The sequence below is a fragment of the Talpa occidentalis genome, unplaced genomic scaffold (genome assembly GCF_014898055.3).
Source record: "Talpa occidentalis isolate TD23 unplaced genomic scaffold, MPIMG_talOcc4v2.1, whole genome shotgun sequence".
Taxonomy (NCBI): domain Eukaryota; kingdom Metazoa; phylum Chordata; class Mammalia; order Eulipotyphla; family Talpidae; genus Talpa; species Talpa occidentalis.
Window position 1 is genome coordinate 31518344 of NW_026555331.1, and position 25797 is coordinate 31544140.

Consider the following 25797-nt stretch of genomic DNA (forward strand, 5'->3'; position numbering starts at 1 on the left):
TGAAGCTGGTCTGTTTTATAAAGAACTCAGTTACAGGCAGCAAGATGTAGTGCTAAAGAGCAAGGATAATGGGAATTGGTTCTGTCACTTATTTTATGTGTGACCCAGGAGAAATTACTTTGGTCTATTTTATTTTTGTCTGTATAGTACAGATAATCATAACACCTCATTATGAAATTTATGGTGAAGCAAACATTGCATTGAAAATATTGAGTAGAATCCTTGACACAACAGATGTTAGCTATTTCTATTATTGCTGCTGCTGCTGCTACTATTATATTACAATTGAACAAAGGTAGTCAGACTGCATAGAGAAGGTGAAAGAAAGGGTACATTATTTCTAAGTAAAATGATTGAAAAAGCTTTCAAAATAGAGCAGCATTAAGTGAGACATTGAAAGACAGATGTGATACTTAGGAATATTTTTAATTGATAATGTTGGATACCAAAGATAAGGAATTTTAATGAATCTATAACATTACCAATGTAAAATTTTTGTAACAAAAACTTTGAAAGTAGAATGGAAGAAAGCTGTATTTCAAAGAAACTGATAATGAATTCATAACCAATGGCTATAGAAAAGAATATATTAAGTCACATTGGGGTAAACAAAATGACTTGACCAAGTCATAAAAAAATTACTGGCACTCATTAAAAATACATTTTCAAAAAATACTCTATTCAAAAGGCTTGGAAGCTGCTCATCAAATCTGTTATACAAAGTTTGGTTCTTCTTCAAACAGTACTTTAGTATCACCCATTATCAGTGTCATATGCAGTTCACTCAGGAACTTGGCAGAAATGTGAAATTTCAGGCCTGATCTCAGACCTTCCAAATCAAAACCTGCATTTTAACAACATCCCCAGGTAATTTGTATGCACATTAAGGCAGCACTGGTCTAATCCAATATAAATCATAACCCTCTCTAAACTTTCTATTGTAATTGGTTGAGCAGTCTCTGCTATATCAGCTATGTAGTTATTTTCAAAAATAAACTACGGACCCCAAACCAAATCCTCCCAACTTTTACTGCCTTCAGTCAATTTCATCCTTCCAGTTGCTTAGCCATACAATTGAATTGCCCTTATCTCTTTTGTCTCAAACCCCATGTGCAATCCACCTGTGATGGCTCTATACTAAGTCCTCATTTACTGTAGATATGTTCTTGGAAACTAACTTTAAGTAAAACAATGTGGAACAAAGTCAATCTTACTATAGGTTAACTGATATAAACCACAGTTGTTTCTAAGGTATATTTTTGTCACAAAACATTCCTAAGCTTCTAAGTGAGAATCCAAAACATAATATTGAACAATAATTTGTATTCATTCATTTATTTTCCATCCTACTTTTTCTAGTTCAGGGTGGGAGGCCAAGCCTATCCTAGCTCTGGGTACAAGGCAAAACTAACCTAGGGAAAATCCCTTTCCACTCAGGACAAGGTCCTACTCAGACTGGGACAACTGACACTTGCCAAATAACCTAACTTGCACATCTTTGGGATGTGGCAGGAAACAGGAGCTTCAGGAAAAATCCCACACAAAAATGGGGAGGATATGCAAATTCCACACAGCCTTGGTCCTGGCCAGAAAACAATTTTTTTCCCCTCATCAATGATATGAAATAATGTTAAATGAAATATTATACGAGGACCTGCTGTACCTCAAAAATATCACCAGAATCTGACCACTTCTCACCACTTCCACAAAAACTACCTTTGATAAAACACTATCATTTCCCACCAGGAATCCTTCATAACAATGACAATTCTTTTCTTTCCCTTCCCTACCTCCAGGCTAGTCTTTACATTTTTCCTAGCTATTTGCTTAAATTTAAATTGGATCATGTCTCTTTGCTCAAACCCTCTGAAGGGCTACTCATCTGATGAAGACATCAACCCTTAATAATCAAAAGAATGTCATATCACATAATAAATTAACTCAGGTAACAAAAATAATCTTAAACATGACTCCTTTAGAGATCAGTATCTGATTTCCCAATGGTTGTTCTGAACTGTGACTTTTTAAACGCATATTTCACCCATTTTCAAATATCTCTGCTGGTGATCCCTTCATTTCTTTTTGCAGGGAGATATTCAGAAAACAGTAAAAGCATTATCTCAAAGTTACATATGTGTGGATTATTTTTCCCCATAATCATTTCTCACTCAAACTAACAGCCAAAGCTCCTCTGTAATGTTATGTTGGAGCCTACTACATTCCCCCAGCATGTATTATTTCAGCTGCCACTAGTTTTTTTTTTTTTTTTTGCACACTCCTGCTTCAGGATCCTTGAACTTTCTTAGAGATGTATCCTCTTTGACTAATGTCATGCTATCCACCTCTAACATCCCATTTCCTATTCTATTCCATGATGTGTTGCCTCCATAGCACTTATCTTCAAGTACACCAGAATATTAATTTATTGATTTGTAACTGTCTCTCTCTCCCTATTAACTGTATTTTCCATGAGAGCAGGGGTATGTCTTAGTCTTGTTCACCAATATGTACCAGTACTTAGAATAGTACTTAATGCACAGTAGGCCCCCAATAAACATTTGTCAAATAATGAATAACTGAATGAACAATTAAATTATTAGACTTTTACAATTTGAAAGATCGATCTTTATTCTAGTGACCTAGAATTACGGTCATTGTAGCAGCCACAACTTAATGATCCCAGGTATGGTTAAACTTTAGAAGGAATGAAGCTACTCTATGGAACATGAGGACAAGTATTTGAACATGGGTTCAAGTGCTATGTACCTTAGGAATTTCACCTTCAAATTTAAGATCTTAAGAAATGCCTTTTATTTTTAAATGGGCTGCATTTAAAATTTTTATTTCTAAAAAATAATCAAGATGTTCACCTTTATTAAAATTAAGTGTCTCTTTTTCTCTTGAATGTTATCTTAGGCCCTGAAACACTGGGGGAGGCAGATGTAGCATAATTTCTCTCCTTGCTCAACATCCTCCCTCAGGCGATCAGGAAGGAGCTCCTTTATCTTTGTGCTTTTCAGTAATTTGACAATAATGTGACATGATGTATTTTTGTTTGCATTTATTTTGCATGTCAGTGAGGACAGTGTGTTGGGTTTCTTGCATCTGATGATTAATAATTTGTTAATTTTATTCTCATTTTCTTCTACTTTTTGGACTCACAGTAAACATATTAGGCCATCTGGCATTGTTCCATGTATTTTTCAATTTGTTCTCTTGTACCTTTCTTATCCATTCTTTTCTCCCCTTTTATGTGCTTCATTTGGATAATTTTTATTTGTCTATCTCTAAGTTTACTGATCCTATCTTCTGCTTTGCCCATTCTCTGTTATGGCTATCATCCAGTGAATCCTTAATTTCAGGTATTATATTATTCAGTTTCATTATTTTAAATAGGGCTCATTATTGTAAAATGTTCATCACTTCACTTTAAAATATTAACAACAGTTATTTCAAATTCCTGTCAACTAATTCCAACATTTCCTTTATCTGTGGATTTTTCTACTGGCTCATTTTTCTTCTGGTAATTGGTCAAATTTTCTTGCTTCTTTGATATTTTATAATTTTTGATCATGAATTTTTGATTTCAGATATCATGCATAAAAAGCCTAATGAAACAGAAGTCAAAGTTATTTACTCCCAGAGAAGGGATATCTTTGCCTGCCAAGAAGAATACATAGCAAATCACAATTATTTTTTTAAAGATTTATTTATTTATATAAGAACTGAGGTATAGGCCAGATGTGCGGGAGGGTGAGAGGATTCACCAGAGACAGTGCAGGTAACAGAGCAGGCAAACTGATGATACACACACTGCTGAGACCTCTCCTGCCGCCCGCTGCTCCCCTCAGCAGTGTGCTTCGGTCCTTCTGCCTGCTCTGCTCCCCGCTCTGGCTCTGGTGAATTCTCTCACCCTCCCGCGCTTCTGACTGTACCCAGTGCATGTATAAACAAAACAAACGAACAAACAAATAAATAAATAAATAAAACATGCCTCTATTTAAAAAAAAAAAAAAAAGAAATACACTGCTGAGGGGAGCAGCAGGCGAGACAGGAGAGGTCTGCTTTGCCATGTGGGATTCTCGCCAGCGGGCCCGGATCAAACTCACACTGCAGAGGCTGGGGACAGCATCACAGTGGGGCGCTCAACCGCCTGCACCACCAGGGAGGCCCACAAATCACAAATTTAAGTCACCAATATAATTTGCTAGTAGTCACACTGAACATTTAAAATTTTTGAAAATTTTTGAACAGTTGAAATTTTTGATAATTATATAGTTAATATATAAAATACTGTTATTATAATGTATAATCAATAAAAAAGATTAGATGTTTCGCTTTGCTTTCCTGTTACTTTTTCAAAAACTGGTATATATTTTGGGCTTCCCTGGTGGTGTAGCGGATGAGCACAGCGCTGTGAAGCTGTCTGCAGCCACTGCAGCTCGGGTTCGATTCCCGGCCAGCCAGGGAGATTGCCACATGGTGTGTAGAGCTCTCCTGTCACACCTGCCGCTCCCTCAGCAGGTCTTTCAACGTGTCTGGCTGTTCTGCTCCCCGCTCTGCCTGTGGTGAATCCTCTCACCCTCCTGTGCCTCTGGCCTGTACCCCAGCTATTGTATAAATAAAATAAAAATAAATCTAAAAAAAAAAGTGGTATACATTTTATACTCAGTTCATTTCATTTGGATGAGATACATTTTAAAAGCAAAAAACCCAAAAGCAGTTAGTGGCTATTATACTAAACAGTGCATCTCTAGTGTGATTTTGTCTTTTAAGAAAGGTGAAACTTCGAAAAATTCAACTCTGTCTTCCTAGCAACTAATTCTCACCCAACATTTACAAGTGTCAGTGTCCCTAGATTTCTCATTCCTGTAAGAAAATCCCTCTGCTATACCTAGACCAGGGAAATAATTCCAGAGTTGGCAAGAATATCCAGTTTTCAATCACCTATAAAGGTTATTTCTCATACCATAATTCTTCTGGACCTCTTTATGACATCAATCTATTATTTGTTCAGACTACTTGCTGTACTACAATATAACTGACATTCCATAAAAATGTACCCTTTTGAGGTATACAATTAGTGGGGATTTTTGGTGTATTTTTATTTTATTTTTCGGTGTATTTTAAGATACATCATCACTCACTGTACAAGTACTCAATGTACATCTCACTGCACATCACTACTAATTCTACAAGACTTTCATTATCCTAAAAAGAAACCCTAAATCCACTAGCAGTCATTCTTCTTTCCCCTCCTAGCTACCACTATTCTATTTTCTTTCTCTTTTTGTTTCTCTCTAAACAAAATAGATTTGTCTATTTTGGATACTTCATAAAAATGGAAATCATATATGTAGCTTTGGTGCTGGGTTCTTTCACTCATTTGTTCCCAAAGTTAACCACATTATGGCATATACTTCATCCCTTTCTAGTCAGCTGTATGGCCAGACTTCATTTTGTGTAGCCATCAGTTAATGGGCCTTCTGAGTTGTTTCTACTTTTTAGATATTATGAATAGCTCTACTATGGCCACTGGCATAAAAATTTTTTGGTTTATTTTTTGTGTGGACCTATATTTTTTGTAAACAACTATGTTTTCAGTTCTCCTGCTAGGAGGAGGAATGCTGCATCATATGTCAACTGTATGTATAACCTTATAAGGAATTGTCAGTTTTCACAGCAGCCACTACATTTTACATCAGAAATGTATGAGGTTTCCAATTTCTCTACATTTTTGTCTTTTTTGCTATAATCATTCTAGTAGGTACAGTTTTGATTTGCATTTCCCTAATGGAATATGGAGTTGAACTTCTTTTCCAAGTGCTTATTGTCTATATTTATATCTTCTTTGTATATATATCTATTCAAACACTACCCATTCTTAATTGGGTTGTCTTTCTATGATTGTATTGTAAGAGATTTTTATATTTTCTGGACACAAGTCTCATCAGATGCACGACTTATAAATACTCTGTCCCATTCTCTGGACTGTCCCTTTTTTTTTTTAAAGATTTATTTATTTATGCATGCAAGAACTGGGATGGAGGCCATAGGTGCGGGGGGCGGGGTGTGAGAGAGGATTCACCAGAGACAGAGTGGGAAACAGAACAGGCAGATCAACTGAAATACACTGCTGAGGGGAACAGGAGATGAGATATGCCATGTGGGTTAGCTCCCTTATTGGGGATCGAACTCAGGCATCAGTGGCTGCTGATAGCTTGATAGCACTGACCCAATCTCTGCACCACCAGAGAGGCTCTCTGGATTGCCACTTTTTGATCAAATCCTTTACACAACAAAACAGAATTCTGATAAAGTCCAATTCATTTTTTTTCTTTTGTCCCTTATTTTTTGGTGTCATTTTAAAGAAACCAAGGCCATAGAGATTTATTCTTATGTTTCTTCATAAGTTTCATAATTTTAGCACCTATATTTAGATTTCTGATCCATTTTTAAAAACTTGTTTATATATATTAATTGAAGTAAATTATACATATCTGATGGGATAACCCTATCAGATATTAACCACCCACTCACCCATATTTCACCACCATTTTAAGTATTTTTAAGTGTATACTTCAGTGGCATCAAATGCATTCACACTGTTGTAGACCACGTACACCATCCACCTCCACAACTTTCAGATCCAGTTAATTTTTGATCCAGAAGCCCTGTATATTTCCATGGAGTACAAGGAACAGGTACTTCCTTTGTCAGGAGAGATTTTTTTCTTATTTATTTTTAGTTAAATTTTGTGTGTATGGTATCAAGTAAGGGTCCAATTTCATGTTGCTAACCATTAGTCTGAACACCATTTGTGGAAAAGACTATTTTTTTTTCATTGAAGTAACTATGTTATTAAAAATCAACACCATTAAAATCAGCACGTGTATATATTACATAATTTCATCAGTAAAAGTCCTACTTTATCCTTCACTACAACTGACCACTTATACCTGATTTATCCAAACATCTCCCCCTCTTACCTTTTTTTTGGGTAACCATTAATGACTCTTAAAGACTAAGAATTTATTTTTTCTTTTATTTAGGTATGTTTTCTCTATGTGCCATATATGAGTGAAATCATACATGGTTTCTCTTTCTATGTCTAATCCATTTCACCAAGCTTAATACACTCTAGGTTCACCAATGTTTTTGTAAATGGCAGGACTTCACTTTTTTTTTTTTTTTACAGCTGAGTAGTATTCCAATGTATATACAAACTACATCTTCATGAAGTTATCCACTGATGAGCAACTTTGAACTAATTTTATTATCTAATAAAAAAATTCACAAAGCAGGTAACTGGACTTTTGATGGAAAATAATGCTAAATCTTGAAATCACTGGGTGAGTTCTGCCATTTAACAACATTAAGTCCTCTGGTCTATGTAAATGGTATATACTTCCACGTATTTAGAACTTCTTTAATGTCTTTGAATTATATTTAATAGTTTTCAGAGTATTACACTTCATTTGATAATATTATTTGTAACTGTTGTTTTCCGCTTGATGCTATAAAGATGGAATTGTTTGATTTTACACTGCAGATTATTCATTCCTCATTGTTACTGTGATCTGTTTTTTATACATTGATTGTGCTTCCTGCAACCTTGCTTAATAGTTTTTCAGTGGATTCCTCAGGGTTTTCTTGACACTAGACCATGTGACCTACAAAAATACATAGTTATATTTCTTCTTTATGTCTGGGTATCTTTTTGTGAATTTTTTATAGATACCATTTATCAGGTTGAGGGAGTTAGAAAAACTAAGAGAGGAAGAAGAAATACAAAGAGCGTATTAAAAGAAAAAGGAAGTAGAAGCACATAGAAAGTGATCAGGAGAGTGACTGAATAAATTATACAAACAGGAGGAAGACTGAATAATATAAATAGGAATTTTAAAAAGAACTCTGAAAGGAAAATCCATAAGAAATACATTCTAAAATGTTCTGCCATTAGTTAAGTATATGCTTTTGGCAAATACCTAAAATTTTTGCATTTCTTGGTCTTGTCAATTATAAAAAAAAAGTAAGGTTATTTATTCCACAAACAAAGCTCCTACTATATATGTTTTGTATACATATTTTTATGTATTTTATGTGAGACCAAATGTGAGATGCTTAAGGTATAAAGGAATAATACACTTTTTCTGACATATAATTACCTTTTGGCATTTTATTACTATATTCTATAAAATACATTAAACAAAGCAATAAAACAGGAAAGGAAATAAGATAGAGAAGGTAGAATGATAGAAAATATAGAGAACGGGAAATGGCAAAGAATAAAAGGAAGATACAGAAAAAGGAAAAATTAAGTTTGAAGAAATCTGGGGAAGTAATAGAGAGACCAAGAAAAGAAGTTCAAGGATAAAAGGAAATAAGCAGTAACAGCAGGAATATAAGAACTGTATCACCACAATGACTGTTGAGGCCTATTGCTTTTCTTCTAGTCTTTCAAAATACTATCTCTTATGGTATTTCACTATTTGATTTTAGATTTATGCACAAATAAACTTCAGAAAATTGCAATCAAGTTTATGAATGGAAGAAATCCAGCATTCCCTGTATGAGTCTTAAAAACCAAACAAAAGCATGGTTTTCTTTACAGTTTGGTACCATTCATGGGGTACCATCTCTTTCTAGAGCTTTGTTCCTTTTCATGTCCTCAACTATCTGTGAAGCACAATAAAGCCAAGTCTGACAAAACAAGGTATGCCTGCATATTCACAGTAATACAAGCACCACCACTACCAATACCAGAACATTTCCATCACGCAAAAATGAAACCCCATTCTTACTAACATTAACCTATTCTGCTGTTTACCAAGTTCTTACAACCACTAACCTAATAATCTACATTTCTGTCTCTGGATTTGCTGATTCTAAATATTTCATATAAACGGAATCATACACTTTGTGGCCTTTTGTATCTGGTTCACTGAGATTTTATGTTTAATGTAATCACAGGAATAATAAAGGTAACTCTACGGTATAGGATCTTTTACTTTGAGTATACATTTATATTCTGAGCCAGTACCACTTTGATTACATCATTTGAAAATAGTTCCTACCTCTACTATTCCTCCTTTGATAGTGATACAGCATTTCAATGAGATCTTGAAAATACTTTCATTAACTCCTAAATACAAATCTTTTATTGGCTTAGTTCCCTTATTTAGAATTTGAGATGTAAATTTTAAAGAAAAACTATTAAATTGATTTCGTCAACTAGAACTCAGAATTCTATAATGTTTAACATTCTCATACACATTTCTAACCCTGCGCTACAGAGCACTGCAGAATTAGCACATAAACCTGAAGTTCAAGTTCTCCTGAGCCAGAAGAACAGATGGACTTACCAGGTAAGTAATTTGAGCCAAAGAGAATAAAAGGAAGATCCTTCCTTGCAGAGGAGCAAAGAAGATTAAAAAGAAGTTGCTATAGAGATCAAAAGTCAACCTAAAGGAATTCTTTCACAGGATACAAACTAAATCCCAGGCAAGTGAGGATACAATTCACATAAGAGCCAGAAAATGGAAAGGGAACAGGAGAAAAGGAAGTATCTCGGAGGGTCAGTTTATTGAGGGTGATAGGTTCTTTTAACATAAAACATATTTTTTTCAGCGAAAGTAAAGTAAGGCCCTCTTTGAGGATCACTTACTTCTGAAGTGGAAAAGATAAATATACTTGAATTTCCAAATGTTAGAAATTAAATTATTTTCACTCAGAAAGAACTCTACAATAATCGTATCCTTAGTTACTGAGGGAATCAAAAGACATGAATTGTAATCTTGGTTCTACAGATATTTGACTAAAGACAGTTATGCTTTTTATTCTTATTTCCTAATCTGTAAGAAAGTTGGATTAGATAATTCCTAAGGTCTCCTTCAGTTTTAACATCTTAAAATTTTACGTAAGCCAGCAACAACAAAAAAAATCTTATTAGGAATAAATACTATACTATATGCACACATCAAAAATATTTGAGAAAATAAAATTTTTAGGTCCACTTAATGTAAAACTAACATTCTCTTCTAAATGATAAATAGATTACATGAATCAGAATCATTTCCTACCAGTAACATTTATTGGAGAACAGTAGGAATTTAGTTTTTAAAAGCCTGAGATTATGACATCTGAAAAGCAGACCAGCGGGAGTAATAAGACACTTGTTCATCTGTATTTCTGTGACTTTTCTCACTTGGTATTATTTGCAACTGCACTTTTATATCTAGGAGCAGTGCCAACTTCAGTATGAATGATATATTATTTTTATCATGTTGATTACATATGTTCACCAGTTTAGTTGTCCATATATGTTTGGTGTGGTTTGCAAATACTCAGTGACAAAATCCAGAGCATGGCATTTTCACAGAAAGTGTTTACTGTGAAATTTCTCCTTAGAAGTTTGCTTTTCTATACAGCTTTGATCCATATGACATTCATAGTCCTACATTTCAAATAATGGTTTATAGTTAAATTAAGAAAATGCTTCAATGTGATATAACATGACTATAGCAGTATGTGGTAGTTCTAGTAGAAGGCCTCATTTTCTTATGTGATTAAAGATTTGGTCAAATTTAAAGTCTGCTGAAATTTTCCAAACTGTGCTTTCTACAGTTTTACGGTGACTTGGTACTTACATTCTGTTATTCATCAACACTTCACAGAAATACTTGATTTGTCTGAATGAATTTAAAAACCCACAACTGAAGAAAATCAGAAAAACCTGGTTTTAAATATCAAAAGATCTCAAATGAAAACTATTTCTGCAGGCCACAGTAAGCAAGTTTTATTGATCAGTGTACTTCTTTGCAGGATGAAATTGTTGCAAGATTGAACATAAAAAATAAACTTACTGGTAAATATCTTTCCTAAGCACAGACCGGCCAAGAGGATTGTCAGCCTGTGGAGCCATAGCAACAGAGCCAATTTTCAAAACCATGGTGTCTTCCTTTGCTGCCTGATTAACTGTAACACAAAAAGTAGAGTTATGAGACAGTCAATCTGTGCATCACTTCATGCATACAGAGAAATCTATGAGTAATGGGTAACAGAGTGGAGACACATTCAGTAAGACCAACATAGGTAAGACAAGAAGAAAAAAAATGTGTTTAAAATTAAAATATTTGATGCTTTTCTAACTACATCCTTCATATTCCATGAAGCACTTCTCTGTTATGCACAAAATAGCAATTTGAAAAAAAATCCAACTCAATATTAACATATATGGTATCAAATATACGTAATACTTAAGTAGTATAAGTTTATCTAATTTCATAATTTTGTACTACTGCCTCTTTCTCCCAAGTGATTTTTGGTCCTCAGTTTTTAAAAACAGATTTCATTCTACAAATATATTTAAGGAATGCTACTACATCAGTTACAAATTCTCAAAGCCACTTAAATTTACATGATCAGTAATAAATACAACTCAGACATATTCAAATGCACAGATAGCACTTTAAGCTGTAAAATGTCAAGCGAATCCAAAAGAAATATATGGTTGCAACACCAAAAAAAAAAAAGAGGTAAATATTTAATACATAAAGACATTCTAACTTGTTATTTTAGGCATTTTTAAATTTTGTTAATTTTTACAGTGAAGTTGTTGAAGAAATTATAATGTGACACATGTGTAAAACTTTTACCTACTAATGTAATCTAAAATTAAGGTAAGTGATTTCAGAAAAACAGTAACAGGTAAAGATATATTAATTCTGATTCTTTTCTTCATATTGAATAAAACAATAATTCATCATATAATCTCATTTAATGAAGATCAGTACTTTTTTCTCTGAATAATCAACTAATTATAGTCTTTTCTAAGGATAGGGAGGGGTTCCTGATGGCCCCATTAATTTATATTAAGTTTTGTTCCTTCTTCCCCAACAGATGATTCTACTGAAGTAGCTGTTTAAAAATTGTTAACAATATAAAACTTTCTGGGTTTGAAAAAAAATACTGTAACTCATAATTTCTCTCAAAGAACTATCATCTGCCACAAATGAAACAGAAAAGGACTGGTTGCAAGACCTCAGGAATATCCTGAACAGAACATGCCTACAAAGGCATACACCCATATTTCTCCAACTGTGGTGCCCAAAGAATGCAAAAACTAAGAGATTATTTCCAGCTGCTTCAACTATACACTTGGTATGGTCTGCCTTAGATTAGTTTTAAAAAGAAAGTTAGCATTAAGAAAATCAGAAAAAGAAAGAAGAAAGAAATTCAGTGAGGAAAAGAAAGAACCAGAATAAGATGTATACAATGGGAGTGGCAAAATGGCAAGCAAGTAGCGAAGGAGGACAGCAAAATGAGGAAAAAAAAGAAAAGAGATGAGTTATCATAGTAAATATTAGCATGTGGATGTCACAATAAAGACAGTATTATTAAACAGCCACAGTAAAAAAAGATCAAATAGAAATCAACTTCTCATACAGCTGCACTATTTTCAAATGACTAGAGGTCTGGCTTGATTATAGGTCCTTATACTATGAACACTGTTTACATTTCACAGATCTTGCATTTTATGCCAACCTTATCAAATAGTTCCATGTGGGTAAAACCTCTGATTAAACAGCAGGCATCAATTAAATCAATAAATAGTAAGCCTGGAGAATAGTCCATACCACAAAAGTGCAATTAGTATACTTGCTAACTGTTCTTTCAGGCAACAGATACTACCCACCATATGAAAGTCTGAAATGCAATAGAAACACTGCAGTAAATGAGGTACATATGGAAGAAAAATGACGTACTTGGTGTTACATACAAAGCCAGATCCAAGAACAGAATTCCGTTTCTCTTAGAGCCAAAAGCGTTTTCACCGGGTTATACTATGTTTTATAATAAAAAAGCACTTAATGCAGATCATTTACAAACTAAATTAAAAGAAACATCAACTTTATTACAGAAAATATTCAACTTATCAAAACGTATCATCAAGTTGTAAGAAAAAAAAATATATTTATTTAAGCAAGTGCCTTGAGTCATTTCTTCAGTTACTTTATAGTTAGAAAAAAAAATAAGCTTCCCTTTCTTGGTATATTTCACCTGCATTTAATAGTTGGACCATATGAGGAAATGTTCCCTCTAGAAGCATTTTCCACATGAAAATGAATGCCTTCCTTCTTTGCTTTAACTGTGTTTTTAAATATTGATCCTCATGAGAAACTACTCATTCTAGAAGACTTACACTGGAGCCAAAAAACAGTCTTCTATTCTGTAATAAATAGCTTAAACTGGAAGTCAAACACCTGTAGATTCCGAAACTTGATAATAACTGCACACAACACAAACAATATTCAAGCTGAAGTCAGACTTCCAATATCATTTTTTGAATGTTAGAATGTTAAATATTTTCTTATTAATTGAATTTTACACATGAACTATTAAAAACTTTTACATTTAATATAACATGAAATGTAAGTCTGAAAGATTTTATCTTTTCCTTGAGCAAGAGTATGTGTATAGCAAATAAAAGGGCTATGAATAAGTCCAAAATCATGAACTTTTATCAGTAACCAAAGGCTTAAATAAAGAGCAGATTATTCATGAAACTATTAGATAATATAAGACTGTTATAACTAAATTTTTTTAAATCAACATGAAAAAGTGTTTTGAAGACTAATTTTCTCAATAAGAGAAAGTCTCAATATGAGCATAATTTAAAATATCTGCAATCTCAAGAGTATTTGAACTTGCCACTGTGCGATATACTTTCATAAACACATAACTGTAGTGAGATCCCTAAACAAAGCTATCAGCAAAGATTTTAACTTATTTCCACATTTGCAGTTAAAGACAGAAAGATGGGTCAATAAATATGTAACATAATGGCTATTGTATATTAATTGAAAATACAGCTGGATCTAGTTTATGTGTGATTTTTGACTTATAGACAAAAATTACTTGATAATGTTTTTATAATATAGTTTTAGCTGAGAGGTATGATGTAGCAATCACTAGCTAGGCTATCACACTAAGAGATAATTCGTATATATTTAGTTTAATTAATCTAATAATTACTCAAGCAAACTTCTTCTAAAAACATTCTGCAGCAAAATGAAACTATGCATTTGTATTAGATCTTATTAGTCATTTAATTAACCTTATTTACTTGTAATTGAATTGCTGCTTCAATTATGTCTTCCTTAATCATGTATCTTTTAAGTGTGTTAATGTAAACATTCTATCAACTTAAATATTATTTAAAAGTTTGTTACATTTTATTTTTTAAAGATTTATTTAATTTTTTTAAAGATTTATTTATTTATGTATACATACAAGCAACTGGGTACAGTCAGAAGCGCGGGAGGGCGAGAGAATTCACCAGAGCCAGAGCAGGGAGCAGAGCTGGCAGAAGGACCGAGGCACACTGCTGACACTGCTGGGGGGAGCTGCGGGCGGCAGGGGAGGTCTGCGCGCCATGTGGGACCCTCCTCCAGTGGCCGGGGAGCAGCCGGGGATCGAACCGGCGCCGCAGAGGCTGCGGGCAGCTTCCCAACCCAGCGCTCAACCGCTGCGCCACCGGGGAGGCCCCCTTATGCTAGGATTTTTAAAGTTACATCCCCTTTGATCTAAGAATTCTTATGTTAATAAACACTAAAATGTTGTTTATTGCAAAAAAAAAAGTTCATATAAACAAATAATTAAATTTTTACCTAAGTACTAAGAAAATGTGGCAACTATAACTTCCAAAAATGGCTATGATAATACCCCCCATCCCATATGCATTTTTCAAAATTACCTGCATTGGTAGTACTTAGGCATCTGCATTTTGGCGTTATACATTAAAAATACCACAACCAACACCAAGAAGAAAGTAAAGATGGAAAAGACAAAGGAAGGGAGAAAACAAAGTTTTAAAAACAGGATAATAAAAGCTGGGAAATTTTTCTGCAGTCACAATAATTGTATAAAAACAACAAAAACAGAGTGAAATAATGCCATTCTTTTACCCCCAGGTCGTGTGATTTTTTTTCTCAAATATTGAGATTTTTATTCCTCTGACATTTGTACAAATCAATGCAGCATAGAACAAAGTACTCAGAATATGCTTAAACAGTAAGTTCTGAACACTGTCATTGCAGAGACAGTATGCAGCATACAGGTTGCTCTCACTGTTCTTCTTCTTGACTGACATATGCCTGCACATTAGTGCTGTTCATAAAAATACCACAAATCCTGCCTTATGCAAAAGTGCTTTCACACAGATTGATGGTTCCTAAAACCATAGAATTACATGACCCAACAATTCCAGTCCTGAAAACAAGGAGCTTGGAAAAACATTTGTATACCAGTGTTCACAGTTTTATTCACAATAGTCAACCCCCAAAGGTGGGAAAAAACCAAATATCTGAGAGATGAATAGATAAACAAAAATATACATCTATATAGTGAAATATTAGTCAACCACAAAGAGGAATAATGTTCTGACCCATGCTACAACATAGAAGGACCTTGAAAACATCATGCTATGTGAAATAAGCTAGAAAGACTTATGTGAAATAAGCCACAAAAGGACTAGTGTATGATTCCACTATATGAAATAACTAGAATAGGCAAATTCAAAGAGATAGCCCACAGATTAAAGATTACCAAAGTCTGTGGGAAGTTGTTATTAGTAAGTACAGAGTTCTATTTGGGTGATGAAAACATTTTGGCAATAGTAGTGATGGTCGCACGCTGTGGATATAATTTTGCCATTAATGTATATTTGAAAGTGGGTAAATGAAAAACATGTTGTATATAATTTATCATACATTCCAATTCAAAAATTATGATATTTTACAAGCAAATTACCGTAAGACAACACAGTTAACACTATAAGGTAGTTCTAGTCAAATATAATCTTTTTCTTTAAAGTCTTTACTTTTTTAATTGCGGTAACATAAGATTACCTCAATTAAATCATTATATATGATTTAGAGGTATAGGATCACACCCTTTAAGTGTGTGTTAACATACCACACCCACCACCAAAGTAATGAAAGTCCTGTAGTATCATCCATTGTGCCATCTCTCCAGTTTGCATTCTACTGACAATAACACAAATTGGCAAATTTTGAATGCAAATCAAAAGAACTGTTATAGCTGATTCAGAAATATTTGCCAGCATAAACACTAAAAGTCAACTATTTTAAAAGTCAGCAAAACTGATTCACCTAAGAAAAAGCAACATACTGGTAATGCTTTATATTCTAGGTCTAATTTTAAAACTTAAGTGGGTGATATAGCATACACATTTTATTTTATATTCTTCTAATTTTTATTTTTTGACCAATGATACTGGTATTTTTTTATTGAGGCAATATTGGTATACTAAATGATATGATTTACAGGAATAAGATCAACCCCTTCAGGTGAAGGTTATATAACCCTTCAAGTATAGGTTATATAAATAAATCTTAAAAATATACAATAGTATAGGGAATATTAGAGAACTCAACTTAGGGTTAGTTAATATCCAATTATTATTTAGAGACCAATTAGTTCATACAATTTGAGGATCATCTATAATTCCTGACTACTTCTATATTATTACAAAAACATACTGAGATGTCACTTTACTCCTGAGCTGTATTGTATGATCTTTCCCTTTTTTCATAGTATTCTCCCTGTATTTCTTCTACCTAATCCTAATATCTCATCTTTAGTATCACTTTTTTCATTATGTGTTCATGTAATTTTGGCCTTATCGATAGTTTGATAGTTGACACAAAAAAGAAAGTACTTAGAAAATTATAGAATTAAGGAACAAAAAAATATGCTACAAGGAATTTTTAGGGAACCATAAAGACATACTAATAAATCTTACTTAAAATGAAATTATAAGAAAATAAATTATTTTATACCAAAAAATAAAATTTATAATATAGATATAAAAAGATTATTCTTTTCTTTATTCTTTTTTTTTTCTTTTCTTTTTTTTTTTGTGGGACCCTCATCGGCGGCCAGGCAACGAACCGGCACTGCAGAGGCTGCGGGCAGTCTCGCATCCCAGCGCTCAATGGCTGCGTCACCAGGTGAGGCCCCAGATTATTTATTCTAAGACGTATTATTCTTATGTTTTATCTAGAAACAAAGTTTGTAATTTTCTTAAAAAGAAAAAAAATTACAGACACTAACCTGATGCCTTTGATGCTTTGGTGCTAGGCATGGGGTAGTAAAACACATCTGAATCACACAGTGCAGTTAACCAATGTCATGTCAATGAAAAACATATACTGATAAATAATGATAAATGCTCTGTAACAGCAACGCTAAGTCACTTGTTCCATGATGTTTTACCCCCTATTCTTAGTTGGAAAATCAGAAAGATGGTTTGAAAATCTCAATGGTCTTCTTTGTCTGTTCCTCTTCTTATATAGTTATGAAAAATGTTACTGTGACTCTCAAAAACTGATTCCCAGAGAACTATAGTGACTGAAAATGTAACTTTTTGCAGCTTTAATATAAATTACACTATATAAACATCCATTATATATTCATACCAAAAAAGACATATAAGGAAAAAAACCAAAGGTGGCACTGCCTCTGCAATGAACAATAAGCTTCTTTTTTAGTTAGTGATCTGTCATTTAACTTATAATTAATTGCTCAGTAAAGACTATTATTTACCATGCAGTTGTTTCTACAAACTATCAGAACTGAAGAAAACAACTTTATATTGATGTCAGAACACAACATATGCAGAGAATATTATTTTTACATCTGAAAGTAATAAATTTTATGACAGTCAATAGCAAAAATTAGAATAAAAATAATAGGAACTGGTTTTTATTAAGATTCCATCAGAATAATACACCTAAAATTGATCTCTAGAGAAATATTTTGTATATCAAGGACTTATGTCATAAATCCCTTTTGAGTTGCAAAAAGGAGAAATAGGTAAATAGTTCATACATGCTGAGAAAATAATAAAGTTCAGAATTATCTAATTACATAATATTGATAACTAAGAACTATTTTTTATAGAAACATTAGAAAAAGAATGGAACCAGGTGCTTCTTTTCTTATTTACTATCAATGACCATGAAGGTCTTCCACCTCAAATAATAAATAAACGAGAAAAAAAGCAGAATAAGAAGTTTTGTTGTCTTCATATGCTAGTAACTCTTATCCCTCATATAGTCATTCTCTCCTTTCTCTCAAATTCACAGGCCAGTATTTATTAGCTGGATACAATCAAGGGAGAGTATGTCTCAACTCTCAACCTCTTTTACTATAGGATATAGCTGTATGATTAAGTTTTGACCAATGAGGTGTAAGCAGTAGTATAATGTGGTTATCTTAGGTGTTATAATCCAACATTTGAGTTTAATAAAGAGTAGAAAGTGGGGCCTCCCCTGGGTTGAGCACTGGGCTGAGTAGAAAGTGGGGCCTCCAGCGGTTGAGCACTGGGCTGCAGAGCTGCCCACAGCCTCTGCAGCGCCGGTTTGATCCCCGGCCGCTGGCAAGGGTCCCACATAGTATGCAAACCTCTCCTGCTGCGTCCGCTGCTCCCCTCAGCAGTGTATTTCGTTGGTCTGCCTGTTCTATTCCCCGCTTTGGCTCTGGTGAATTCTCTCACCCTCCCGTGCTTCTGACTGTACCCAGTGCTTGTATAAATAAATAAATCTTTAAAAAAAAAAAAAAAACAACTAGAAAGTGTAAGCATAACTTGCAAAAACCTTGAAGAAAAAAAATCTGTTGTTTTTTACTCTAGTAATTATTAGAGTTGGAAACATACCAAATATTCTGCTTATCATTTGAAAGTTTAGTGAAGAATGACTAACATATTTACCCTCTTTAAACACCCTACAGTACAAACTACAGTTACTACAATATTAAAAACAACCTAAACAACAGAAAACAAGGATCTATTGAAGAAAGTTACTTAAAATCAGACCCCCCCAAAAAACTCTGAAGACAATACCTTCAATACTTGACTGCATTTCTTCTGTTTTTGGAACAAAAATTCTGATTACACTTGTGTTGATATAAATCAAAGGTAAGTTGCGTGAAGTCAGTGTATGGGTCCTCATGGGCTGACCAGGAGATTTTCTTTTCTCTTTTTGGGTCCTTCGTAGTTTTGCTTGAAATATACTTGTGATGGCATTAAGTAGAGGAAAACAAAGGACAATATCAAAGGCTTGTGCTGAAAGAAGAATTTCATGAAGAAAATGAGGCGAACCATCTGTTAAACCTTCAGATAACTTATGAAAACTTCTTCGCTCATTTCTTGATGTTAACTTGTGGCGGACATTTTTTGTTACAGCTTTTGTATATGTCAAAGAGAGAAATCCATGCTGCTGATGAGAACCATCTAGAAGTTTTGTAGTTGTCTGTTCCAGAAAAAGAAATCACAATATAATTTCATTAAGAAAAAAATTGAAAGCAAAAAATGAACATAATTGGTAACATCTTTGATTATATCTACATGTCTTAATGAACATATTTCTGATCATTTCTGTAGAAACTTCCAGGTTCTAAGACTATTAGAATGACTAACCTGAAAGTTAGGAATCCTGAGTTATAGCTTTAGACCTTTAGAGAAGTTTTGAACCTTTTAATCCCTGTTTCTGTCATTTTTGCATTTCCATTAATATTCAGAATTTGGAACAGATCATCTCTAGTTTTTACCTTTTTATGCTTGATAATTTTTCATTGACAGTACTGATATGCTGTCATAATATGAGTCACAGGCTGTTTATACAGAAGAAATTGAAATAACCATTTTATATATTTCTACTTGCAATCAACAATGTGAATAGACAAAATGAATGGCTTCATTTGATTTAACATTTATAAGAAAAGACTTTTTCATTCATTTAGTTTGACTAATTTATATGAAAAAAGAGCCCATTAATAAGAACATCTATAATACCAGGCTTTGATAACTGAACTAACCATTTAAAGCATGTTTACTTACTGAAAGGGTAAGCTCATACAAAAATAAAACATTTCTCTTTCACTACTCATCTAATTCCAGAGGTTAGTCTATTGTTTACAAAAATCTATCAACTCTCCTAAGTCATTTAATTTTGGTTTAATACACTATTAATACACAAACAACTAATTGAAAATTATACTTCCATATTTCTGACAAACCTTGTCCAATTAATTCTCACAAATTGCATACCATAAACTATATAGTAACAGTATACTTTGAAAAGTAAAATATAAACCTTGTATTTCTCAACATAATGGAAAAAACAGCTCTTGAAAAGTTTTCCTAAACTAATCACTGTACATAAAATTCTATTTTGCAAAGTACATAACAATGAATAAAGTTATTATATACCACATTACCAACCCCTCTTCCCAAAACCTGACAATTTTTTTTAATTATTAGGGTTTAAAAAGTAATGTTAAGCAAGAAAGAGAAATGGGGAAGAAGAAAAAAAATTCTTATAAACAGAAAAAAAAGGTGAGAAGTAGCAAAACAGTAATATAATTGAGTTTCTATTATTCCTTTAGTAATACGTTATCTCTGCCTTCCAATCTCTTCCCTCATATAGTTGCCCACTGCATTGCCTAATGACATACTGAGAGGTAAACAGATACAATTCAGTTATCATTGCTGTTTTGCTCTTAATTGTGACTTTTCAATGCATAAATGAGGAATAAAATTAACCCTTTTTAAGGTTTTATTTAAAAGTTCAGACCATTAAAAAATTTGGAAAGTGGAAATTAAATAGATGTGCACTATAACCATTTTTCATATAATTGTCCTGTCCTCAGAGCGTATTATTTTTAATGTTGCCAGTTTTTTCATTGCCTCTTCTGAGTTCCCATTTCTTTTGTTTATTACACTCAAAACAAAAGGAAATACATCAGAGCAAGAAAAGTGCTAAATATTTTATTATAATGTTGCTGGAGGGCAGTTAACAGTGCATGAAGGATGATTGTGGTACTGCCCCAACATCAGACACAGCAACACTGTCTTTTCTGGGTATCTAAAGCAGATTTTGGGGAGTCTCATAAAATCCACCCAACTATAAATAATGCAATTCATTTTTTTTTCATTAATAGCAGCATTTGGATTTTAGAAATAGCATAAAAGGTGTTTCAATGTATAACTGTTTTAATTTGGAAAAATATTTTGAAACATAATGAATGTAGGTACTACTGAAAGGGAAAGCCCCATGAATTTTCTACCACATTCCTAACTCCCTTGAAATAATAGGAAAATAATGTAAAAATGAGTAAACACGAGCTAAAGCTTAGATTATACAAATATTACTTTTCCTCTAGGAGTAACCAATATTTTACACTACAGAAAATGAAATGTTAGAAAGCTGATAATTTTTAAATGTTAATAAAACTTTAAAAAACAAAAAAAATTAACAGCATTAATAATAAATTTGGAGTTTTTTCATGAATACACATTAAAATTATTAAGAATGTTTCTCAGAGTGACTACCATTTCAAAGAGAAGAAAATAAATCTAAACAGAAATTCTACTGACATTAAAGTCACATTTTGAGCTATTTTTCTCCAGACTACCCTAGAGAATATTTAAAAATCAAATCAGAAAAAAGTAAAAAAAATAAAAATTAATCAGGAACTGAAATTCACTATACAAATAAAACATTTAACATTAAATCTAGAAACATTTACCTAAATTTTTTTTTTAATATTTATAATGTCTAAGACATACAATATATATTAAATCCCTATGGAAAATAAAATAGGTAAATATTTCACACATGCTGAAAATATCTAATAATATCTGCAATGATTTAATAAATTCCTAAGAGAATTGGTATTACTCATGATTTAAATTTTAATATAGTATTTAATACTTATTCCTAAATTTTATTATGTTCTTAATATTTAAATATTACATATAATTGACTTCAAAAATGTCAGGTAAAAGAATGAGCTTAATAACATATTTAGATATATTATACACAAAGTAAAATAAGGTTCTAAACTTCTAAAAGCCACTAATGTACAGTATAGTGTTCGTCTTCTATCCAGTCAGTAACAGACATACAGTCTTATCCAGGGTAGAGTGGGCACGAAATAAGGTAATTTAATTTGTTGTGAGAAGAAAATAGCATAAATAAAAGGGGAAAATGCCAATCAAGTAAGGATCATAACAGAACTGACAAAAGCCGTGTGGTCAACTCTTGATCACTTAACACATGCACAATTTAAAAAACACTATTTTTAATGTCCTACTTTTGTTTTCTCATGCTATCATAAAATTAATTTGTATGCACAAGGTGAAGGTGACAAATAGCATATGCAAGTAACGAAGAAACAAATGATATTATAGAGGAACACCAATCTATGATTTAAAAACTACACTGTAGTTTATTTACAAGGTGGATGATGCCGTGGAAGATAAAAATCAAGAGTTGACTCTATGGATAGTTTAATTCCTTCTTTGGGTTCCTGTTAAAGGGAGTTCTGTGGTATAATTGAAAAATGATTTCTTACAGAAGGAAAGAAGCCAGAGCAATTACTGAAAGGGTCCTGCTTGCTGATGGGTCGAACCAACAAGGTGCGTCTGTTCAGCTTGTCAGTACAGGAAAGGAAGACACCTCCATATTGCCCCAGAGACCAACACTCTTCCCCAAAGCTTGAGGTGATGGACAGGAGCAAAGAAGGTGAAAAGACAAAAAAGCAATAAAAGCCATAAGCAAAAAAATCTGGATAGTTTTTAGCTGTTCAAGTTTGTATAGGTTTAGAACTGAGCCACTGCTAGATATGGCCTCTGTCTGGACCATCTTCTGCAAAAGCATTGTTAAAGGAAATAAAAAATAATAATTTTTAGTGTAAATTTACTACTTACAGTTTATATAAAAGAAAATCCAACATGAAATCACTTAGGAATAGGAAAAACTTCTAAAAAGTCAACATAACACATTAATGATAAAGTACATTCATTAAAGCAATCCTAACCTTTGCTTTTTGAAAAATTTATTTAATTGCTATAATAGGAAAATGGTTACAAAAAACAAGCAGCTTAAAGGAATAATTAGTTTTAGTTTATAATGTAATTTTGGAAGAAGGTTCAGAAAGGATGTACACTGAGCTCTAATTCTTGTAACCATTTAATCCTATTGCATGAAAAAACAAGATAAACAGTTTATAACAAATTTTCAAGAAATCATAATTACTAAATGAGTCTCACCACAGGTTTTTCTTTGCACTGCAGAAATACTCCTTCAAAATGTCCTGACTGCCAACCTTCCCCTGGCCTGGAAAACATAAGTTCACCTTATCTGTTCTCTTCAATTTTTCTGATTTAAAAAACTGAGCGTATTTCAAATAGTTATGATGTAAACAACGCTACACTCAACTAAAATGTGGACCTGACAATTCAATCAACAGAACAATTTACCTTAGTAGCACAATCTAATAGCTCTGCATAGAAGCACATGTCATCTAGTAAACTATATTTATTGGGTTTATTATGTACTTTATTTCACCCATGAGACTATAACATCATAAAGAAATAATTTATGTCTATTTTTGTAAAACACTGTATCCCTAGTGCTTAGTATGGTACTTAGGACATAATATGCACTTAATAAATATTTTCATTAAATGAATAGAAACATAAATCATCTAAATATTTAAAACATATTATTTAACAGTAAAGTCAGTGATTCTCTAGAAGATAGACAGTAATAGTCACATCACTGGGGAATTATTTCTTTATTAATGTAACAGTCATGTATCTTTTGCAAGAATCATTTTGAACATAGATATACTATTCAAAAGGAATTAAAAAGCTAAACATTCCATTATCAAAAACCAAATATATTCACTGTTAATACAACAGAAATATTATCATATGCTTGTTAAGATTATTAAAATGGTTCTCATTTCACAAATATTTTGAACTACAAAAATCTGCAGCTGTGACAGATTTAATAGCTACTGACATGAATAATACATGTGATAAAAGATAAAAAATCAAATTGTTTTATAGAGAAACAAAAAAATAAACACACAAGGCACTGACAAAAATTAAACAAAATTTAAAAAAAATGGGTGGGAGCAAGGGAAGGAAGGACCACTAGGATAAGGTAAAGGATTACTGATGCTTGAATGCTGGGGGTGGGTGGTGGCATACATCTGAGGAGGAATGAACATACTTCCCTAAATCATATACAGTGTTGTAAACCAATGTTACCTCAGTAAAGGGAAAAAGTCTACGGGTTGATAGAAAAAAAATGCAAATGCTTATTATGTAGAATAAGAAACACGTTAAATAAGAGACTTTTAAGGGCATTAATAAAGTATAGAAACATGTGCTTCTGTAAGCATCTGATAGTTGTTGAATAAATAAATGTTATAAAATCAGAAAAAATAGACTTGAATAATGTTCCTAAGCCCTAACACTATGAAAGTAAAAATATATGTTGACTTTTAAAAACCAAAACTTTGAAAGCATGAATGGATACTTATACTTCAGTTAAAAAACTCTCCAGGTATTGGTACAAAGCCAAGGGGGAAAAAAGCATTTGAACTGTTATTTAGGAAAAATGACAAAAATAAAAAAATAAAATTTTAATGACAAAACTGCTATACAGCTATGTGAAAAGAAATTTTATACTGATATTACTATTAAACGCAAATGAGATTTGTTTACAATCATAATTTGATAGAAGTTTATCAGGGAAGGAAAAATATGGCTCTAAGAACATTCATCACATGAATATTAAAATAATCTCCAAAGTACAAAGTGACATAAGATGCTCCTCCATTTTCATTGATGCTTATATTGGTATGGGAGGTATAGAGAGTAAAAAAAAAAGCCATCAACTCTGTCCCAGGTATCTTAGTAAAGATACAACATGTCTAACAAATTATATGAGATGACAGTATTAAGTTCATTTAATATGGCAATGTGGATATTTATGAATGGATTTGCAGTCTTATAAAACAAAACTTTACCATTATCTACAAGTGAAAGTAAAATTAACCAGTGCAAGTAAAATTAATCAATTCTTCTGTTAATTACTAACAAACTTAAAATATAAAAATTTTTTATAGGTTTTGGTCAAAGGAACAAATACAGCTTTCACTATATTCATTGTTCATTATTTACCTGCTTCTATAGTGATCAATATTGAAACTTTCTATTTTGCATTTCACTTTGGTATATACATCCTGGACATCTATTGAGGCACTGAGATCTTCTAGTTCACTAACCATACAAAGCTCTGCAAAAGAAGCAAACATTAACATCAACATAGGTCTCAAAATTAAGATAGGATATTTATTTTCAAGCTAGGGGGAAATCGGGACCTCCCTGATTGCTCAGGGGTGAAAGTCTCAGCACTGTCAAGCTATCACCAGCCACTGCAAAATGAGTTCCACCACCAATGAGTTCCACTTCCAGCTAGGGCCCTAACCTTGTGGCAAAATAGACTTCTCCTGTCTGCCCTCTACTCCCCTTAGCAGTGTATTTGCGTGGATCTGCCTGTTCTGCTCCCCACTCTGTCTCTGGTGAATCCACTTACCCCTCCCACCTCTGGCCTGGACCCCAGTTCTTGTATGCATAAATAAAATCTTTTTTTAAAAAAGATAGGGGGAAATCACAGTTAATGTGAAAAAGAGATATATCTATTTCATAGCTTTAAAAATAAATTTTAATGTGAATAAAACAAAATTTAGGTTTTGCACTCAATATTTTAGTACTGCTAAATAGATTCTACCTGAATTATAACTAGTGATATTTAATACAAATGACAACATAAATAAAACTAAATCTATTATTTCTTCTAAGACTAGTATGTAGTATTAAAATATTTTTTTCCTTCAAAGATTTATTTATTT

General features: G+C 32.7%; 1 protein-coding gene and 1 long non-coding RNA gene across 9 annotated transcripts in view; one reads left to right on the plus strand and one right to left on the minus strand.

The window, feature by feature from the left end:
- The window catches only part of VPS13B (vacuolar protein sorting 13 homolog B), a 622702-nt gene that overhangs the window by 265731 nt on the left and 331174 nt on the right, over positions 1-25797 (minus strand). For 5 of the 8 annotated variants that reach the window (XM_054692064.1, XM_054692063.1, XM_054692066.1 and 2 more), the window contains 4 exons: positions 25067-25181; positions 22444-22585; positions 18929-19337; positions 10866-10977 (listed from right to left, as the gene is read on the minus strand). In XM_054692064.1, coding sequence (XP_054548039.1) covers positions 10866-10977; positions 18929-19337; positions 22444-22585; positions 25067-25181 — 778 coding nt within the window. Of the gene's footprint in view, positions 1-10865; positions 10978-18928; positions 19338-22443; positions 22586-23140; positions 23208-25066; positions 25182-25797 lie in introns of those variants that run through there. The other 3 variants (XM_054692065.1, XM_037503410.2, XM_054692069.1) reach the window with 3 other exon arrangements.
- Positions 10884-18997, plus strand: LOC129145285 (uncharacterized). The gene is made up of 3 exons (XR_008550595.1): positions 10884-11094; positions 16969-17036; positions 18817-18997. It is a non-coding gene; the product is annotated as an uncharacterized LOC129145285 (long non-coding RNA).